The sequence below is a fragment of the Anser brachyrhynchus genome (assembly GCF_964034855.1).
Source record: "Anser brachyrhynchus genome assembly, chromosome: 25".
NCBI lineage: Eukaryota > Metazoa > Chordata > Aves > Anseriformes > Anatidae > Anser > Anser brachyrhynchus.
Genome location: NC_137718.1, coordinates 4,800,118 through 4,819,246, shown reverse-complemented (window position 1 = coordinate 4,819,246; position 19,129 = coordinate 4,800,118). Strand labels below are relative to the sequence as shown.

Genomic DNA, 19,129 nt, shown 5'->3' with positions numbered 1-19,129 from the left:
AAAAAGAAATTAAATGAATCGTTTTCATTCAGGATATTCTGTCGTTCCAAATTTCTTCAGGCAAGTGATCTAACCAGTGGATGCTGTATGCACACTTCTGAGTTGTGCCATCTGGCCTTTACCAAACCTGAGGGAGTTCAGAATGCCAATCACGAAAAACCAAATTTAGCAGAGGTAAAAGGCAACTCAAGACTTAATCAACTAATAGACAAGAATTAATCTCTTTCTAAATGTACAATTTCATTTTTTGGTAAATATCTGCCAAAGATACCTCATGCAGAAATCTATTTAGAGCAGATATGACAATGCATGCCTTCCAAATATAAGGCTTCACAAGTAACACGACTCATCTATTACTTCTCTTTATGACACAACACACGAGGGCACTCAGTGCAAATTTCAAAGAGCCTGACAACTAGTTCTACTGTCTCCCAATAATTACTCCCCAGAAAACTCCAGAAATATTTTAACTATTTAATTTACCCATAATACTTACAGCCTTGTAATAAATCCCGTATACTATCCAAGGTAGCAGCACCTTTCATTTCCAGACAGTGGGCAAAACTGTTTAAAGCTTTGCTACGGACCACAGGTGCTTTGTCTGAACACCGGCCAAACACCATGACCTGTACTAAGAACTTATGCTTTAGAAACTTCTGCTGATCCAGAGACAAGGAGAGGCCTGAGTTTCTCTCTGGCATATCCAACAAAGCTAAAACTACATCAAGAGCAAACACTCTGTAGGAAATCTGAAAGAAAAAATGCACAAGGTGCTGTCAGTATAAGCAAAGGCACAGGTTTTACCTACTCAGTTTATCAAACTCTAGGTTATCAGCAACAACTATGCTATTCAGTACTGCTATTGAACTTTTCATCTTCACAGTACTGCTGTAGCTGAACTCTAGAATAGTAAGGAGATGTACTTACTTTACTGTTGTGTGAGTATTTGTAAAGCCAAGCAATGAAGTCAGCAAACTCTATACAAGGGAGTTTATTCAGCAAATTCACCAAGGCCTGTGCAGCATATGTGCGATAATCAGCCTTATCTGGGACCTGAAAAACAGGAACAATCGCACATTACAATATTTCAGCGCTCTGCTCTAGAAGCCAGAAGGGCATTTTACAGCGTAAGAGAATTATTTGTTTATTTAATGAGGCAATATGGCCACATTCAGGAAGCACTGGGATAACAATCACAACTTCCTTGGTCACTGCTTCAGCACTCACTCACACACACAAAGTAAATTCCCCAAAGCAGTGGTGGAGCTTAGATTAAATCAAGAGGCAGTGTTTCTACATGGCAGTCTCCAGATGGTTAGCTAAGAAAGAGCTCTCCTAATCCTCATTTTCCTCTACTAAAACAGCGTTAAAAGCAACTGCAAATTTCGAAAGGCCAGAAGTAGGGTACAATCTATTGTAAATGAGGGGAGGAAGAGTCACTATTCTCCTAGGACATGACACGATTTTGAAGATATCTGAGAAATCCAATAAAGATTAACAAACAATATGATCGGCCTGTAAAGAAATTTGCAGACAATGAAAATATTTTAATTCCTTATAAAACATGATGAAAAAAGGATCTCCTAACTGTTACAGATACTGCAATATATCCACACACAAGTTCTTCAGCCCAAGATACACCAGAGTAGCATACCTTGGTGCAGATATGTTGCAGTAATATTCGAAGAACAGGAAAGGCAGCTTCTTTCAGCTCCTCTACTACAGAACTGCGCAGAAGAAAAAAACAAGCACGTTTTAATAAGGCTGTTTATATAACAGAGCAAAAATCAAGTATAGGATGTTCCTTTTGAAGTGCATTCTGAAAGTCAGGAAAGGTGCACATGCTGGAATCACTTGTGCGAGTGTAAACGATACGGTCAGAGAGCAGACCTACTTACTTTATACATAAATCTGCCTTTGCAGGCAGAAAACATTTCTTCCAGCACTTCCCAAGTAAAAGGGCAATATGAAAAGCTTCTTTATTCTTAATCTACTTATTAAATGTTGTCTGTGGATCTCTACACAAACTATACTTTTGAAAAACACAGATCCCCACGAATAATCAAAGGCAAAACATCTTTAAGCAAGAGAAAGCAAAGAAATAAAGAGAAATGACCTCCTTATTAATATTTTATCTTCTTCACAATAATAAACTACAAAATAATAAGTTACGAAACCTGAAAAACTGAAGACACAAAGCAACAGACAGAAAGTACCTCCCTTCCACTCATTGTCACTTTTCTGTCATACAGCTCCTCATTTTCCCTCCAACAGCAAGTTCAGCAAATTCTCATTACACAAATTTTAATTAAGCCCCAATTGCACAAACTTCAAAGTCAGTCCCACTTTGTCTCATCCCTTTATCAACCAAAGAGTAAAGCAAAAGCAGACAGAAGAGCAGACATACCCAGGAAGGGTAGTGCCAGAGCTCTGTACTTCACCTGATGAATTTTACAGCCTGATTCCTGGCACTGATCACAGCTGATGTGATTGCAAGAACCGGGCGTCTGGAACCTGCACCACCTTCCACCATCAGAATGACATTGAGGATTCGTTGGAAGACACAACGAAGAACCTGGAAGGGAAAGATTATCTTCAGGTTCATCTTTAGTAGCAACTGAAGCAGACAGTAGCATACTTAACCAGGTTTACGAAATAATTCTCAACCAAACAAGCTTCAGTCCAAGTAATAGCACCTGACAAAACATGACCTCTGGCAGAATAATTCAGAAAGGACCCGTCAATACACACAACTTTCCCAGCTGTAATGTTCTCATACATGTCCAGTAACACTTAAGAGCTTTCGAAAATTCTTTTTTTTTTTTTTTTTAAAAAACAGAAGACATCTTAAAATAAATGTTTTTACTGCCATGTGCACTAGAACTTCAGGAGTTTCCTCCCCGCCACACTTTCAGGACCACAGCATGCCTTGTCACTCACTGAGCAGTCTAACAGGAGAGACAAGGAAGATGAGGTCGGTCTGAAAAAGGGAATGACTAGATCTTGATACTACAGATACAAACTGTTGTGAAAAGCTTGTGCTGCATGGAGAAACCAAAGCGGTTGAAACACACGGGTCTAAGGCTGCTAAAGCCAGGCAGCTACTCAGGTCCATATCAAGTTAGTGCGTACTAAGCTCCAGGCTTCCTTGACTAGATGGCTGCCAATACCCTGGCTTGCTAGCTCAAAGCTAGCTCAGGTGGTTTATGCAAATTCACCAAGCACAGCAGCACAGTCACACCCAGAGTTCAAAAGCTCCATCTATAGGAGCAGCGCACACAGGTAAGCAGGAGATGACACATCATGCTGGAGAACTTAACAAAATAAAAATGTAAAGCTGTAGACGGATTTCTGGTAGAACTGGATGTTCCATGTTGACACAGTGTTCTCTGAATTAGCATCAGCCCTGCTTACCAGTATCTGTGCACAACGCTTCCCCTGATCCCATCATGCTTCTCTGCTGCACAATCCAATGCCACAGCACACTACAGAAATAGTGCTGGAGCTCCACCTAGCAGGGGACGAGAAAATCCAGGCAAAGGCAGTAGCCTGGAGTTCTCTTTTTAAAGATTCAAAGATCTAATGTCACTGCGGCTATCCTCTGCTTTCAATTCATTTGTCCAAAATGTTACTAAAGCCCAAGACATAATGCACATGAAATGCATCATCCTACAAATAAAAGGAAATACGCACTGGGGCAGAAAAAAGCATCTTGGCTGACATGGCAAACACACGTACGCACGTGTATAAAAGTACAAATACACAAGCAAAATGATGTGCAGAGAACGAAGGAAATTACTACTACTTTTCAATAGAGCATTGAGAATTCTAAAGACTGTCCAACTTTTACCTTATTTTCAGTACCATGCAGAGGGGAGCACAGTAGCCACAGCCCATAATAGGCCAGCTCAGGGATATATTTGGCTTGATTAACGTTCCTAAGCAAAAGAAGGCAAAGAGATGTCTTAATCTCTCATCAGAGAAACATTTACTACAACTGTTACAATTAACTGCGCTCACTGACTGGAAAACATTCAATAATCACTAAATGTTGTTTACTTTTAGCTAGGTGGAACACGTTCTAATTATCTCTTGTGAAAGAAATCAATGCTTTCATTTTGGTATAATCAGGATAATAACAACACAAGCACTGAGGGCTTTACTTCTCCAAGGCACTGTATAAACATTCAGAATTAATTGCTCACATTGTTGCTGAAAACTCGAACTCGTGTTCCACCGGCTCAAAGTTTGTCATTTCAACAAAGATCTGCAAAGAAAGAAAGCTAAGCTTAGCTGATTCACACGAGGACACGATGTGCAGGCCTGCTTGGGTGCCAGAGCAGAGAACGTGAGCTCTGTAACTCTGAAACCATGGTCCCTTGCATGACGCAGAACATAAGCAGACCCCAAAATCCCCAGGCTCAATATTGTGTGTCTTTCCCCGGGGTACAGTGAGGGTTAACACCACAGAATGGAATGTGAATGGCCCAGCTGGCATCAGCCAGCAAGCACTAAGCATAAGGTACAGACACAGAGCAGGTACCCTGCCCTGAGATTTATAGAGAACAGTCTGTTCAGGGGACCAGTTTGTGAAAGGCAGGACTGCCAATGCTCCCGTGTCCATAGAGTGTTCTGCATCGAGTTTGTGGTGGAGGACTTAAGGTCCTGTGAGTACAATCTGATTACCTGCAGGCAGTTCTGCAAACACTGAGGTTTTTCTTTTAGGGAGAACCTACGTAGAAGTCTTATGAAGTTTTTCAAAAGAAGAAAGATTGATTTGCGAACTTGAAGAAGATCGTCAGTTGAAAAGTAAACCTCGTCAGGGTCCTCTTCCTCCTCCTCCTCCTCAAGTATCTCTTCCACCTGTATTGGTAGAAAGAAGAAACAGAACTGTCTTGTCCCACAGCAGTGACTGATCTCTTTTGCACATTTTGGTGCTTCAAAGAGTTCCCAGGCTAGGTCCTACAGTATTTCATATCCAAAATTCTAAGTCTTTTCGTTCAGATTAGTTAAATGCATTTAATAATGGCAAAAAAAAAAAAAAAAAAAGGCAGAAGGATGAAAGTTGGGTACAATGCAAGAAAGCTCCAGCAGAGCTTATCCTCATTCTGATGGTTTCAAATGAAAAAGTCCATCAGAACTGAAGACAATTATTCTAATATGACAACTGAAAATTCATCTTCTTCCCTTGCTTGTCATGACCCCTGGCACCAATATTCTCTCGGGATTTCTGATGTGTGATCCTCGGTTCCATTTAAAAATCACATAAGCATTGGAATTGGCAGCTGAGTACAGCTAACCACAGCATTCAGCCCTTAACTCCCTATCAGTAAGGAAACTCGAATGCTGTTTGCAAGCTTGTCACATACGAACTTGCAGATGTCCTGAAGAAGATGATATAAATTAGCTTCTCCCTTTGCTATGGAGCTTTCTAACAATATGTCACAGACAAATAAGCTTTACTTTTCTATTAGTCAGCAGCCAAAGAACTGAATTGAATCATCAGACCTCTGAAATTCCTAACAATAGATAGAGGATCAAAAGTACAGACCAACTGCTGAAGAAAAGGTTAAGCAAAAGAAAAAAAAAAAAGGCCGAAAAAGAGAAATATCACACTGATCTAGAGCATAAATAGCTTGCCAACAATTTGCTCATTAATAGAGACTTTTATCTGAAGAGACTACACAAACATCTTACATTGGAGTTCCTATTCCTGCTTGGCTTTCCTTTCTTTCTATTTCTTCTTGCATTGGTCTGAGAGCTTTGAGCATGCGTCTTCTTTCTTTTCCTCATCAGGTTTGGTTCTTGAGGCCAGCTTTTTCTCAGGGTTTGAAGACATTTATCAAACATCACTATGTGGAACATCTGGCTAGCTATGCTACCTGCCCAGAAAAGAAAATGTGAGCCACCTTCTGGACAAAATACATAGAAAGCAGAAAATCACCTGGCCATCTCTCCATTCGCTTTTACATGAAGGAGATGGCAAGGACAGAAGCATTGTCCTGGGAACCTAAGAAAGATCAGTAGGAGAAGAAAAAGAATCATTTGAACAAAACCTATTGGTATCAGGTCCCACAATTAGCAATGACATTCTCCAGTGGTATCACTACCCAACTGCCCCCTTCCAACAAGGAATCATGTTTTATCCAACAATAAGGAGGCGCATCCCTTCACTCACCTGGGATTTCGAGCAATAAGAAGTACAACCCAGCTGCATGAAGAGCATAAACCCTCTGCTGCGCGTTAGCTCTTTTATCCAGGCCCCCTTGGACGAAGTGGTGCAACACAGCCACAAGAGCGTTATGCGAGAGGTTGTTTTCAGCAAACAAGGCCCAGATACTCTAAGGCAAAATACAAGAACAGCAGTAAGAAAACCTGCAATGACCTAGCCCTCTACATGGACACCCAGTCAAGAAAGACCTCAGATAAAATGGTTATCACAAAGGGCTTTCTCATGCTGTACTCTAAAAATTCTTGTGAGCTATACTGTGGCAAGACATTTCCTTCACAGTTACCACTAATATTTTAACAGTTGCCACTGCAACCAACCATATGTATGTATTATGCTTAACAAAAAAAATACACAAGTGGTTTCCTGTGAAAAATTCTGGTGTGTATGCCAGACAAGAGTTTTCTGGTGCAGTCTCTCAGAATATTTTCATAAAATTCAAGCCAAGATAACCTTGAATAACACCAAAACACAGGACCTGTGTCTTTGCTGGGCAGTACGCAGCCCGGTGTGATCAGCCTTACCCGTCTGTTCTCATTGTCCACAACGGAGAACGGAGATAGAGCCTGGTAAAGCCAGGTGAAAGCGTTCAGCCCATCTTCTGTGATCTCTCCTTCTATCTTGGGGTCCAGAGGTTCAGTCTCTGTGAAATCTAGGTCCCAGACTGTGTTCACCCAGACTACAAGAAATGAAAAAAAGAAAACAGATGTGAAGTTTCTTAAACAAACACATTGCATTCCAAGTAACACTCCAAAATAAACGTGGAATACAACAATTACAGCAGGGGGTCCTCAGAGAGGATCACAGATGGCTTAGGACATAAGTGCCTCCTCACTCACGTTGCTTCCATGCTGGTAAGGAGAAGAGAGAAGCAGGTGTGTTTGTGCCCCGACCACCCCGATGTCCAGACCGAAGGCGAGGGGGTTAAGACACTTTGGGGTGTATCTAGGCAGGTATCAGGATGCAGCTCCTTAAACTGTTCTGTGGATTTGCCTAAATAAGGGGTTGTGTGCAGTGTGAATACGTATTAAAACAGAGATTGGGCAGACCCAAAGCACCCCAGATACACACATAGTGGGCACAGAAAGAGTTCCTTAAATTCTTCTCTTTATTTCTCTAAAAACAGGGTTGCACATACATGCGAACATATGTTAAAGCAGAGATGGGGCAGACCCAAAGCACCCCAGACACCCACACAGGAGACACACACGCGAACATACACTACAACACCGCTGGGGCAGTCCCACCCCCCCGACACACACACACAGGGGGCACACAAACCAATTCTTTTATTTTTTTGCCCGAATTTCTCTCAAAAGGGGTTCGCAGGTCCGCGCTAACAGACATTAGAACACGACCGGGGCGGACCCGGCCCCGACACAGACACACACACGAGGTGACAGCAGCGCCCAGCGCTCCGCTCCCCGCCCTCACCGCCGGGCAGCTCCCGCAGCCGCCATGCCGTCAGGGCTCGCACCGCCTCCGCCTCGGCCGCCGCCGCCATTTTGTTGCCGCCGCCCGGCGCCTTCGAACCGACCAATCGCAAACAGCCGCAGGGCCCGCAGCCAATGGGCGGGCGGCATCCCGGAAGGGAAAGCGGGGAGGGGAGGGGCGGAGGCTGCGCGGCGAGGAGGGGCGGGGCCGGCGGGCGGAGCGCCGCGGGGACGGGCCCCGGGGCTCTGGGGCGCATGCGCGGTGCGGGCACCGGCCCGGGACAGCGGCAGCGGCGGCGGCGGCGGCGTGTGGGGAGGGGGAGAGCGGGCGGCCCCGGTCCTGATCCGGATCCCGGTCCCGATCCTGGTCCCGGTCCCGATCCGGATCCGGATCCTCATCCCGGTTCTGGTCCTGATCCTCGTCCTGATCCCGATCCGGTCCTGATCCGGGTCCCGGTTCTGATCCCGGTCCCGGTCCCGACCCGGTCCTGATCCGGATCCCGGTGCTGATCCCGATCCCGGGCCTGATCCGGATCCGGATCCCGGGCCTGATCCGGTCCTGGTCCTGATCCGGTCCCGATCCCGATCGTGGTCCCGATCCGGGTCCCCATCCCCATCCCGGCCCTGCTCCCGGCCCTGCTCCCGGTCCCGGTCCCCACCCGAACCCCATCCCGGTCCCGGTCCCCCTCCCAGCCCCCCTCCCGGTCTCGATCCCTGTCCCCCTCCCGGTCCCCATCTCCGTACCGATCCCGGCCCCCAGCCCCCTCCCCATCGCGACCCCAGTCCCGATCCCCATCCCTATCCCAATCCCGGTCCCGGTCCCCGTCCCCGTCCCCTGCCGCATTGCGGCCGCCCCCGTCCCGTCGGTGCCCCCCCTCTCTCTGCTGCCCCTTTCCCCCCGGCCGTCCCCGCCGAGCCCCCGCTGACCCCCCCCGGGCCCTGCCCGCGGTGCCACCCGGAGCAACGATCGCGGCCCCGCCGCTGCCCCGGGGCCGGCCGCCCCCGGCGGGACCAGGACCATGAGCTTCTTCGGGTTCGGGCAGAGCGCCGAGCTGGAGCTGGTGCTGAGCGACGGCGAGAGCCGGCGGCGAGTGGAGCACAAGACAGAGGAGGGCAAGAAGGAGAAATATTTCCTCTTCTACGATGGCGAGACCGTGGCCGGGAGGGTCATCCTCACCCTCAAGCACCCCAACAAGCGGCTGGAGCACCAGGGCATCAAGGTGGAGTTCATCGGGCAGATCGGTGAGCAGGGTTTGGATTTTTTTCCAGGTCATGCTTCTCTTGTCCTATTTTCTTGCCTCTGCTCAGGCACTGACTTATCTCTAAAACACACATACTCTGAGGCAGCAGAAAACTTGGGTTCCATCCTGCGGGTTCACGCCTTAGCCTGGAGATCCTAGCAACGACAGCAGTGAGGCGGCATTCAGCGGGGTGCCTGCATTCGCAGCTCCTTATCAATGCACTACGAGATGTCTGTTTGCCTTTATGCTGGGACTATTGATCTTGTTAGGCCTGCACTCAGTAGCAGCAGGCCGGAGGAGGGCAAATCGGGTGGTTTTTGCACGTAGATTTCACATCAGCAACCACACCGTTGCCCACAACACGCCTTGCTCATGTCGATGGGCTTTCCTGAAGCCTACGGGCTCTGCTCCGCTGGTTCCATCTTCTGCTCTGATTTTCTTTGCATGGCTGACCACCCATCCTGGCACATTCAGGTGAAACGTGTGGTTATCTGTGCGTGTAACCGACGCAGATCGAAGCGCTTCCTGCCTTCTTAGAGGAAAGGTAGCTGCCACACCCACCCTTTGAGCGGAGTGGAGATGTCAGCATTTCATGGATGTGTCCGAGACCCACAGGCCAAAATAAGTTAAGGTGTTGCTCATGATGTGGCCATTCTCTGCTTGTGTATTAAATTAGCTCTGTGTGTGTGCGATACTTTCATCTGGGGCCCACTGGACTTGGGGTTAGAGCTGAACATGACTGCACGAGCTGTATGCATGCAACCTTTGCATTGTAAGTGGTGCAGTATAGGAAAGAGAACTAGAGATCTTTCCCGCCTAGCTCTGATATTTGTTTCATTTGTTTCCTGGCCCCACTTATGCATAACGTTCCCCTTTTGGAGAGAAAGGGCAGGATAGCCCCAGAGAGCCTGTAAATAGTGGAGCGCAAGTGAGCCTGTTGATCAGGAGCTGGTTGTGGCTTCCTATTTGATTGTGATCCTCAGTGGAAATTAAGCACGAACCTCCTGCTCCACCGTGTCTTCTCTGTGCTGCCTTGCCTGCTGCTGGTTACCCATTTCGGAAGACTTCTGAGCCCTGTGTATTTGGAACAACTGCTTTAATTCTTACGTATTGTCCTACAGTGTGCGTGAGGAGTTGCTGTGTCCTTTGTTTTTACCCATCATGCTGCTTTGCCACGGTACGGAAGTTTGTGTTGCTGATGGCACTTCCTTAACACTTTCCATTCTCAAACCAGCTTACTTTATGTTCCGACTTCCCACTGCCACAAGGTCAGTATGTATAGAAGACGATTTAACAGGCGAAGAGACCGAGACATAAACAGGCGATGTGTCACAGCGAAAACAGCTCTTTGCTTCTGGGTGCCAGAGTCCAGAGTGTGAATACAGAGCCCTGTGAGGCCTCCTGGGAGCGCAGAAACCACTTAAGATTTCCCTTCACCTGCAGTTTCCGTGTCCTGAGCATGCCACCCAAGTGTTGGCAGGGTGCTTTTTAAATCTGGACACCTTACAGCTCCGAAAAGCTGACATTACAGCTTCTACCTGTTTGAATTGTTAATGTCTTCTGAAATGTGGGAAACATCAATCTTTTTCCTCAAAGCTGTGAAGTGCCAATCTCTGCCCTTCCGAGGTAGCAGAGAAGTCAGCACACTGACATTTGCCTCCCCTTGCTTTAAATTTGACGGTTGCCTTCCGCATTGTGTGGGAAGATGATATATTCCTCTTATTATGTGGCATGTGTTCTGCCTGTCACATCAACAAGCGCTCTCCTCCCAGTGGACACATTCGGTGCAGGGAGAGTTGGCTTCCTTATGTCACCTGCCTGCCCAGCCTAAAGGGCTCGGTGGCACGTGCTCTGTGTGAGAGGTGGTCTCGTGCCAGTATTTCCATTATAGAGATAAGATGAGCAAGGGGCTATAAGAACCAGACATTACTTAAAAGCAGAAATCTCACTGTGCACCTCAAGGAGCAGAGAAACGAGTCTCACTGCTGCTCCTGAACTCTCGTAGTACCTCTCAAAAGCCTCCCATGCGTGGTTCAGTGCTGACAGTGAACTTGTGCTTTTACAGTTGTCTGATGACTTAGGTTTTTGCTTTCTCATCTAAACGTATCAGATTGGCTAAGGCTTTACCTTTCTGAAGGACTGTGTGGGTGTCTTGTAGTCACATAGCTCACGCGCAGGGCTGGGAAGGGCAGATTTCATTCATTGATGGTTGTGTGTAGCACAGAGCTGTGAATGCAAATTGCAGAGCTTAAGTTTCTGCTGCTTTGGCATACGAGAGAAAACTTTGTGGAAGCGCAGAGAGAATCGCTTGCATTAAATATGGAGCCTGTGGTCGGTTCCTGCAGACGTGGGAAGGTTGTGGGGAAGACTGAAGCAATGTGACCACATTAGTCACTTGAGCTGGTTTGAACAGTGCTCCCACAGGTGAACGCTCCTCCCTCATCGATGTTTGTGTGGCCATTCGTTGTTATCTCGGGGCTGATGGATGCACACGCTTGGGTGTCAGGCACTGAGCACTGCTTAGTGCAGAGGCGGTGAGGATCTCCACTGTTACTTATTTTCCTCAGTATGAATCAAGGCCGCTCAAATTCTTTGTTGTCAAAGAATTAGCAGGACAGCTGGAAGCCTCTTAGCCCTGCATTTTTGCTCTGTCACTGTTTGCTGTTCTAAAGATGCAGTGGTGTTTTTTTTCTTTTTTCTTATTATGGTGCCAATGCCTTTGGTCTTGAATCTACAGCCGTGTAGAAAATGGCTAGAGGGGGTTGCATGGCTCCTCAAACAGTCCGGACATAATTAATATTGATTATAGATGACCCATGTCACCCTAATGCAAGCTGATGTCCTGATTTATTGTAGGAGGTGAGGCCATGCAGACCTCTTCCCTCCTGTTTAAGGGATCTCTCATCATTTATGGAGCTGGGGAAGGGTTAGGAATAGATCAAGAAAATACAGCAGGAACCTAGGCTGTTACAAAATAACCCCTTTCTTGTACCAGACTTTGACATCATCTTCTGAAGAACTGCAGCCAGTTCAGGCATCCATTAATATGTGTGACTGCTGACTGGTAGAGTGAGCAAATAACTAATTAGCCTTAACCAGCAGCTTGCTTTTCCTGGCTCTTTACTGGCCTTGGACCTGCCACACATGAGAGGCTTGCTGTCCCAGCCACTGCAATGGCACGTGCTCAAGTTCTGGCCCACATCTGGCTTAGATGAAGGGCAGTGAACAAGCGCGGTATGTCGCAGCCACAGGCTCCCCTGGCAGGTTCTCTGAATAGTGGTAAAGGAAGTACTGATTTGGACAGGAGAGTTGCTTGTAGCTGAGAAATCTCCTGCGTTTCCTCACTGTGTCGCCTGGGATTGATCATCACTGCTTAACGTGGACTTGCCTCTTCCTAGAACTCTACTATGACCGAGGAAACCACCATGAGTTCGTGTCTCTGGTGAAGGACCTTGCCCGTCCCGGTGAATTCACTCAATCGCAGACATTCGACTTTGAATTCACACATGTGGAAAAACCTTACGAGTCCTACACGGGGCAGAACGTGAAGTTACGGTGAGTCTCCCCTTTGCTGACCCCAGTTCCTGGTTCTCTGCAGCGTGCAACTACTGATGCTTTCCGTGAGGATACTGGAGTGCAGCATCTCTTCCCAAACATACTTGCAAGTATATAATGCAACTCCAAATGAAATTTGGTGGGCTGAATTGTAAAAGGCTGTGTTTGAGGGCTGTACTTTTATAAGCTTGCATCAGGCTCTAAGGAACTTGTTTTGCCCCATTTAAGCGAGAAATCATCCCCTTCTGAATCTACCAAATGCTTTTCAATTTACTTGGTAATTCAAAAAAACAAAAGAAATTGTTTGCTTTAGTCCCCAACAGGGATATTTTCACCGTCTTGCAATCAGTCTTGTTGACTTTAATTGTGCTCTATATGCAAACAGATGCCTAGCTTGTATCTTGTTCATATGTTGCAAGCTGTATTTCACATCTCAGCACTCCAGTTGACTTGACATCCCCAAAATGATGCTTAGGTAACGCAGGCTTACAAATGTATGAAAGGTTAGACAAGTCTTAGAAGAATCTGTTTTTCCATTTGAAAATGCCCTTCTGTCTTTGCCACCATGGGGTGTTGGCTGCTCAGAAGCCTGCTTGAATAGCCCAGTGCAATCCAGTCAGCCCTGTGACCCTCACCGCTTCATCTCCGTTGCTCCCTGTGCAACTCTAATAGAAGGAGAATTCCCTTGCAGGTATTTCCTCCGAGCAACTGTCAGCCGCAGACTGAACGATGTGGTGAAGGAGATGGACATAGTTGTGCACACTCTGAGCACCTACCCGGAGCTCAACTCCTCAATTAAGATGGAAGTGGGGATTGAGGACTGCCTGCACATCGAGTTCGAGTACAACAAGTCCAAGTAAGTGGCTCAAGAGCAGCCAGTGGCTGCGGGGAATCATCTCCAAAGGACAGCTTCCTTTGGTGGCCTGAAGCACGTGTCTTGCTTGTGGTCCTCAAATGATTTTCTTCTTGCCTTCCAGCGGGGCTGGCAGACAGATCACAGAAGCACAGTAACTGGTCCTAGTTGAGGATCTAGGGGTTCCTCTCCTTCCCCATGGATGTGCTCTCTGCACCAAGGAGTGGGACACAATGGCTGTGGCATAGCACGTAGCATGAGGCCATTGCAGTAACTTCTCATTTTCTGTATCTTTAGTGAGAACAGTATTTTCAAGTGCCTTCAAAGTATAGCACTGCTTTTTACTAGACAGTACAGCTGCAGTGGGACCATAATTCAGGCATGGAAGCAGGAACTGACACTTTTAAACTACTTTTAATGCATCCTTCCCAGCTGATGCTGGCAAATCTCCCTGCAATTTAACATTTGGGTTAGTTTTAAATGATCTAAGAGATTGGTTTGGGGGGCTTTGCAATCGCAGTCTGAAATTCTGTTTTTAGTTATCTGATCATGCTAAATGTTCTTGCTGATTTCCAAAAGACAGGAGGATGAAAGCTGAGGTACTGCTTACAGCAGCCTAGTGCAGGTGGTAGATACATCACCTGAGATTTACAGCTGGGGCCGAGCGTAAGAGCAAAGTGCCTGACAAGCGAGCTCCTGTTCTTTGGTCTGTGTCCTGGTCTGCTGCGCAATGTTTGACTGCGGTGCTTTCTTCCTTCACGTGCCAGGTATCATTTAAAAGATGTGATTGTCGGTAAGATCTACTTCCTGCTAGTGCGGATCAAGATCAAACACATGGAGATAGATATCATCAAGAGAGAAACAACAGGGACTGGACCCAACGTGTATCATGAGAATGACACAATAGCTAAATATGAGATCATGGACGGGGCACCTGTGAGAGGTGAGATGGCAAATGAATCCGTCAAAATTCCTCTCCTGAGATCCGGTGGGGTGGGAATCTGAATCCTACAGTATCTTCAGTTGAATCTGTGTGGTCATTGGTAACATGCATCCCATTTCACTGGTGAGCTCATGGCAAATTATGTAGGTGATTAAGTATGACCCTCTTCCTTCTCTGGTAGGATGGGGGAATAGAGGCATGATAAGTTGCAGAGATTTTACTTCTTCCTTTTGATGAAGGAGTGGCAGAACCAGGAATGGATATAAATTCACTGTTGGCTTGGGCCATCAGTTGGCATTGCTTTAACTCGGAGCAGAAAGAGAGTGTTCTAGCTCAATGCCAACCTCCTGTGCCACTTGTTTTCCAGTTCCACTGCCTAGCAGAGTTACCTGCCAGAGAAAATGTCACTTTATTTGTTTTTTTTCCTGCAATGCAGGTCACAAATGATTCTCATGCTCTTAAAGTGGAGACAGGATAGCTATCAGCAAGGGCAGGATCTGGCTGTGGACCATACATGCTGATAGCTTTTTGAAGGGACTTGAGGTCTTTTAGTTCGTCTTAGTCCACTTGTGGGAACTGTCAGAAAGTTTGATGTGCCCTAGTGAAATTGTTTTGCTGGTGCTCTCCCAGTTTGTATCTCCAGGTTCACATTCTGCCTGTGTTGATGCTTTTCTGCTCTTTGCAGGGGAGTCCATTCCCATCAGACTCTTTCTGGCTGGCTATGAGCTGACTCCAACGATGAGGGACATCAATAAGAAGTTCTCAGTGCGTTATTACCTCAACCTGGTGCTGATCGATGAGGAAGAGAGGCGCTACTTTAAACAGCAGGTGAGAAACAGAGCTGCCAGGTCTTGGGCCTGTAGGCTGCCACTTGGGATACTGTGATACAAGGGCCTGCTGGATTCCCATGGGGGAAAATCACATTCGTTAAATGAATATCCTTTAGTTGAGTATCTTTAATGGAATATCCTTACTAGGCCTCTTAGAATGTGCAAAGAGGGTCTGGAAGAGATGGTGTGAGCAGGTCAGATGTGAGTGGTGCTGGGAATGGTGCATGGAGTGGTATTTTCCACTCTGTTGCCCTGCGTTGGAGCTTCTGTGGTTCACCTTACTGATTCTGACGTGGTTGCAAACAGCAACAGAACAGCTGCCGCAGGCATCAAGTGGGTCTGCCTGTGTGCTCAGATCCCGGGGAGGAGTGCTCTACCCAAATTGTCAGGAAGGCTGCATTGCAAGGCCTCTCCTTACCGTGGCGAGTAGCCTCATGCGTAGCTGAGGGTGAAACATGCCAGCGTGGGCAAGTTCTCGCTGGGTGCCCAGCAGCTGTGCTGTGCTCGGCAGCTTGGTTCAGCGTTTGGGGCCGGGTGGGGCCGGGAGCAGATCTCACAAGCCCTGACGAGCCCTGCTGGATGTGTTGCTACAGGAGGTGGTGCTGTGGCGGAAAGGAGACATAGTGAGGAAGAGCATGTCCCACCAAGCAGCCATCGCCTCCCAGCGGTTTGAGGGGACGTCCTCCCACACGGAGGCCAAGACCCCCAGCCAGCCTGCAGAGAACAACGGCCGGCAGTGAGAGGCCACGCAGAGGAAGGCTGCTGTGGAGCCAGTGGGGACAGCAGCGTGGAGGAAGAAGAAACACTTCAGAGACTTCATGAAAAAAAAAAATCCGTTTTTGACTTATTCCTTTCTTCAGAGGACTAGTAGGGTGCGAAGGGGATGGGAGGGCAAGGCAAGCTGGAGCACTGGTGGTGTGGAGTTGAAGGTACCTCGGTGCTTCCCAGTCATCTACATTCCTCTAGGGTCGGCTGCTTTGAGAAATGTGTCTGGAGGCTGCGGAGCTGCCTGATCTCCTCTCGGCCCCGAGACCCTTTCAGTGCGGCAGCGGGGAGGGAGAGAGCAAGTGAAGGCCAAATCTGCTGCTTCTTCTCAGCGGTATGGAGGTTGCTTGGGGGCTGTGTGGGATGGATGTTTTTCTTGCCTTTCTGAAATCTTCACGAGGGAAAATGACACGATGTTTAGCTGGAAGGTAGAGGAGGGAGTCAGAGGCTGAGGTGCGGCCTACTTGAAGCTGCTTCACGTTATCGCCTTGCTGCCTCCCCTTCCTCTTCGTGCTGGTGGTGGATTCTTTGTCACAAGCAATTATATAACGGAGTCGAGTCAGCCCTGGGCTGCTCTGCTACACAGTCGCCTTGCTGGTGGAGCATGGGCAGCACGAGAGCTTTTGTGTCCTTGCTGTGGGAGCTCCTGACTGCCAGGCTGCGTCAAGGGGAGCTGTGGTGGTCGGTAGGAGGGAGCGAGGCGTGCGAAGGCTGTAGGATGTGGCATAGGCTGGGTGAAGGTCAGGAGGGAGCAAGGAGTGCTGCTGGGTGGTCAAAAGTGGGGGCAGGAAGGCTCTTGGCTGAGAGCAGCGCCTTCCAAGCGTTGTCCCTGCTTGAGTGTCCCTGAGATTCAGTCTCTGGTTGCTGCAGTCTTCCAGGTCCCAGTTGCTGCTGCAGAGCAGGCGCAGACCAGCCTCGAGAGGTCTGGAGAGCAGCGTTGGAATGTGAGAAGTGAATGGGGGCTCAGTGGGAGTGGGTTTGCATTGCACATACTGCCCTGCTCATGTCTTGTGTCCTTGTGACGGAGCAGGCTTTGTAGTAGGACAGAGAACAGTATAGAAATGTGTGTATTTTTTTTTGTTTGCTCCCTCGTGCCTGCAGGATGAGGATTAGTAATGTCAGGAAGTGGTTGCAGTCGCTTAAGGAGCTCATGGCTGGTGCATGCTGATAGATGAAGCCAGGCAGCAACTGGAAGGATGGTAAGAGTTTTCCACTTCCAGAGAGGTGTTCAGGAGGCCTGAGCTGAAGTCACCAGTGAGGTCTGAGGGTATGCCATGAACTGAGAACCTGAATCCAGTTGTGTGGTTTTTTTTTTTAAATTCTAAAATAAGCTGCTTTTAGTCTTCAGCAAAGTCGAATCATGAGAACATTCCCAGAAGGGACTCACTCCTCCATTAAAAATTAGATGTGGCTTTGTAGATTTGATTGACTGAGTTTGGAGAATATCCATCCTGGTTAGATGCCCTTCAAAGAAGCAGGTGGTTAGACCTCCTACCAGATGGAGATACAAGGCTGCACTAAATGCTGGGATATGAGCTCCATCAAGTGGGAATTGCCTGAATTTCCCTGCGAGTTTGTGGCTCACTATGGTTTTGTCCAGCTTCCTTTTGACTCTGGAATGAACCTCCTCTGCCTCTGTCCTACAGCTGCAGGCAGAACAGTTTTCTTGCAGCTGGGAAATGCAAGCATCTTCTGCTTTGTTCAGTGGAATGGTGCTGGTGGAGGGAATGGGGTCTGGGTGGGAAGGGGAGCTTTTTATGTAATAAGACAGCTACTGTATTTCAGTGATAAATGTGTGTTTCTGCTTGCCAAAGTAAGTTATCTTTTACTCACCACGTGTAAGGTTGTGGTTTTTAGTAGAGCTGGGCAGTCTTGCTCTGTTGTAGAGGACACTAATGATCTCATCTCTGCTGAGTGCTCGTGTCACACCATGTTTCTGCTCTGTAGTCATGAAGACTTGGCTTGCACTTCACATGAGAGGTCTGTGGTGTGGGCTGGAGCCGTGTCTTCCCAAGACTGAAGCAAAAGCTTACTTAAGACAACTACGTTATTTTGCCAGGGCAAGGAGTGGTAACCCGCTGCAGGTCTCACACGGAAAAGGAATCTGGATATTACTTTGACACTCACTTATTCTACTCCCCCTCTATGAAGGGAGAAATCACCTGTGCTGTGGCAATACACAATCTTTTAGAGACAAATGAAGCTCCGATCGGGAGCCCCTGGGGATAGCAGACCACCTTTCTATGGCTAAGCTGAGCACAGCAACACCCTAACCACCCTCTGCTTTCCCTCAACTCACATCCCACCTAGAATTTTCTTTCCTTACGTATTCCTTTTGATTGTAGGCCATGTGGTATTAAAGAAACCCCATGGATGATGTCTCTGCATTCCAGGAGTGGTTTGTTTACTGGCCAGACAGCATCAGTACAGGATATAAGATAATTGTCTGACAAGAAAATGTGCTGTAAGGAGATTTCTGTTAAATATCTGCTCATCGCTTTGGGACAGATTGCTTGGAAAAGGTGCATGAGCCTACATGGTTGTTTGTGTTTTTTTGGGGGGGTTTCTTTTTTCCTACTTTGTGCCCCTCTCCCATGTCCCTAGCTGCAGAATCAGAATTTAGAAACAATCCCCACTTTTACTTAAACTAAATGGACCGTTCAACCTGTTACCCACTAGGCCCTCTGTTTGGGGAGGAACAGACGTGCTGAGCATCTTGAGCGAGAAGTTGAAGCGTAAGGTCACTCCAGGACAAGGTACTATTAGAAAAGCATTTCATTAGCATGGTAAGGGGCAGACACTACCTGAGCTGCTGTGTCCCCCCCGAGCTGGATGGTTCTGCTCATTACTTGGGTCATTCCCTCTCTCCTAGGCAGAGTCAGGCAGGGGGGAGTGTGCAAGTACTAAACCAAGCAGTGCAACTTGTAATTAAGCCTCTGCTGTGTTTACATGTTTCTTAATTCGTCGTCTTTTCAATGGCTGTAATTTTAAAACTTGGGTTTTTTGTCTCTCCAATTAAAAAGAGCCAGCCTTGGCTGTCAAATGCTGTGCATGAGTTCGTCTCGTATGTTTTATATTGCCTGGCTTGGGCCTGTGGTTTTTTTAAAGGTATTAAGAATCTTTTCGTTACGCTCTTTCTTTAAAACATATCACTGTTGGAAGCTGTACTGGTGGAGGACCCATGAAGCCTGAAAATTAACAAGCTAGCTTTATTTTCCACTCTTTACCTGATGTCAGTGCTAAAGTAGCATGGGAAGTTTTGTACCCGCAGGAAGTTGAC

General features: G+C 47.3%; 2 protein-coding genes across 3 annotated transcripts in view; one reads left to right on the top strand and one right to left on the bottom strand.

Moving 5' to 3' along the window:
- Positions 1 to 7,812, bottom strand: part of NCAPD3 (non-SMC condensin II complex subunit D3) — a 30,540-nt gene extending 22,728 nt beyond the window's left edge. Inside the window, exons 1-11 of one of the 2 annotated variants that reach the window (XM_080568033.1) lie at positions 7,664 to 7,812; positions 6,754 to 6,908; positions 6,179 to 6,341; positions 5,698 to 5,882; positions 4,687 to 4,863; positions 4,206 to 4,267; positions 3,851 to 3,938; positions 2,442 to 2,575; positions 1,655 to 1,727; positions 928 to 1,053; positions 497 to 749 (exon numbers count right to left, since the gene is read on the bottom strand). In XM_080568033.1, coding sequence (XP_080424159.1) covers positions 497 to 749; positions 928 to 1,053; positions 1,655 to 1,727; positions 2,442 to 2,575; positions 3,851 to 3,938; positions 4,206 to 4,267; positions 4,687 to 4,863; positions 5,698 to 5,882; positions 6,179 to 6,341; positions 6,754 to 6,908; positions 7,664 to 7,733 — 1,486 coding nt within the window. In that variant the 5' untranslated portion in view covers positions 7,734 to 7,812. Of the gene's footprint in view, positions 1 to 496; positions 750 to 927; positions 1,054 to 1,654; positions 1,728 to 2,441; positions 2,576 to 3,850; positions 3,939 to 4,205; positions 4,268 to 4,686; positions 4,864 to 5,697; positions 5,883 to 6,178; positions 6,342 to 6,753; positions 6,909 to 7,663 lie in introns of those variants that run through there. The other variant, XM_080568034.1, reaches the window with a different exon arrangement.
- Positions 7,813 to 7,908: 96 nt separating this feature from the next.
- Positions 7,909 to 18,901, top strand: VPS26B (VPS26 retromer complex component B). Its single transcript, XM_080568098.1, has 6 exons — positions 7,909 to 8,904; positions 12,302 to 12,458; positions 13,150 to 13,314; positions 14,079 to 14,254; positions 14,940 to 15,082; positions 15,678 to 18,901. The coding sequence occupies exons 1-6, from the start codon at positions 8,682 to 8,684 to the stop codon at positions 15,822 to 15,824; spliced, it is 1,011 nt and encodes a 336-aa protein (XP_080424224.1). The 5' UTR covers positions 7,909 to 8,681; the 3' UTR covers positions 15,825 to 18,901.
- Positions 18,902 to 19,129: the final 228 nt, after the last annotated feature.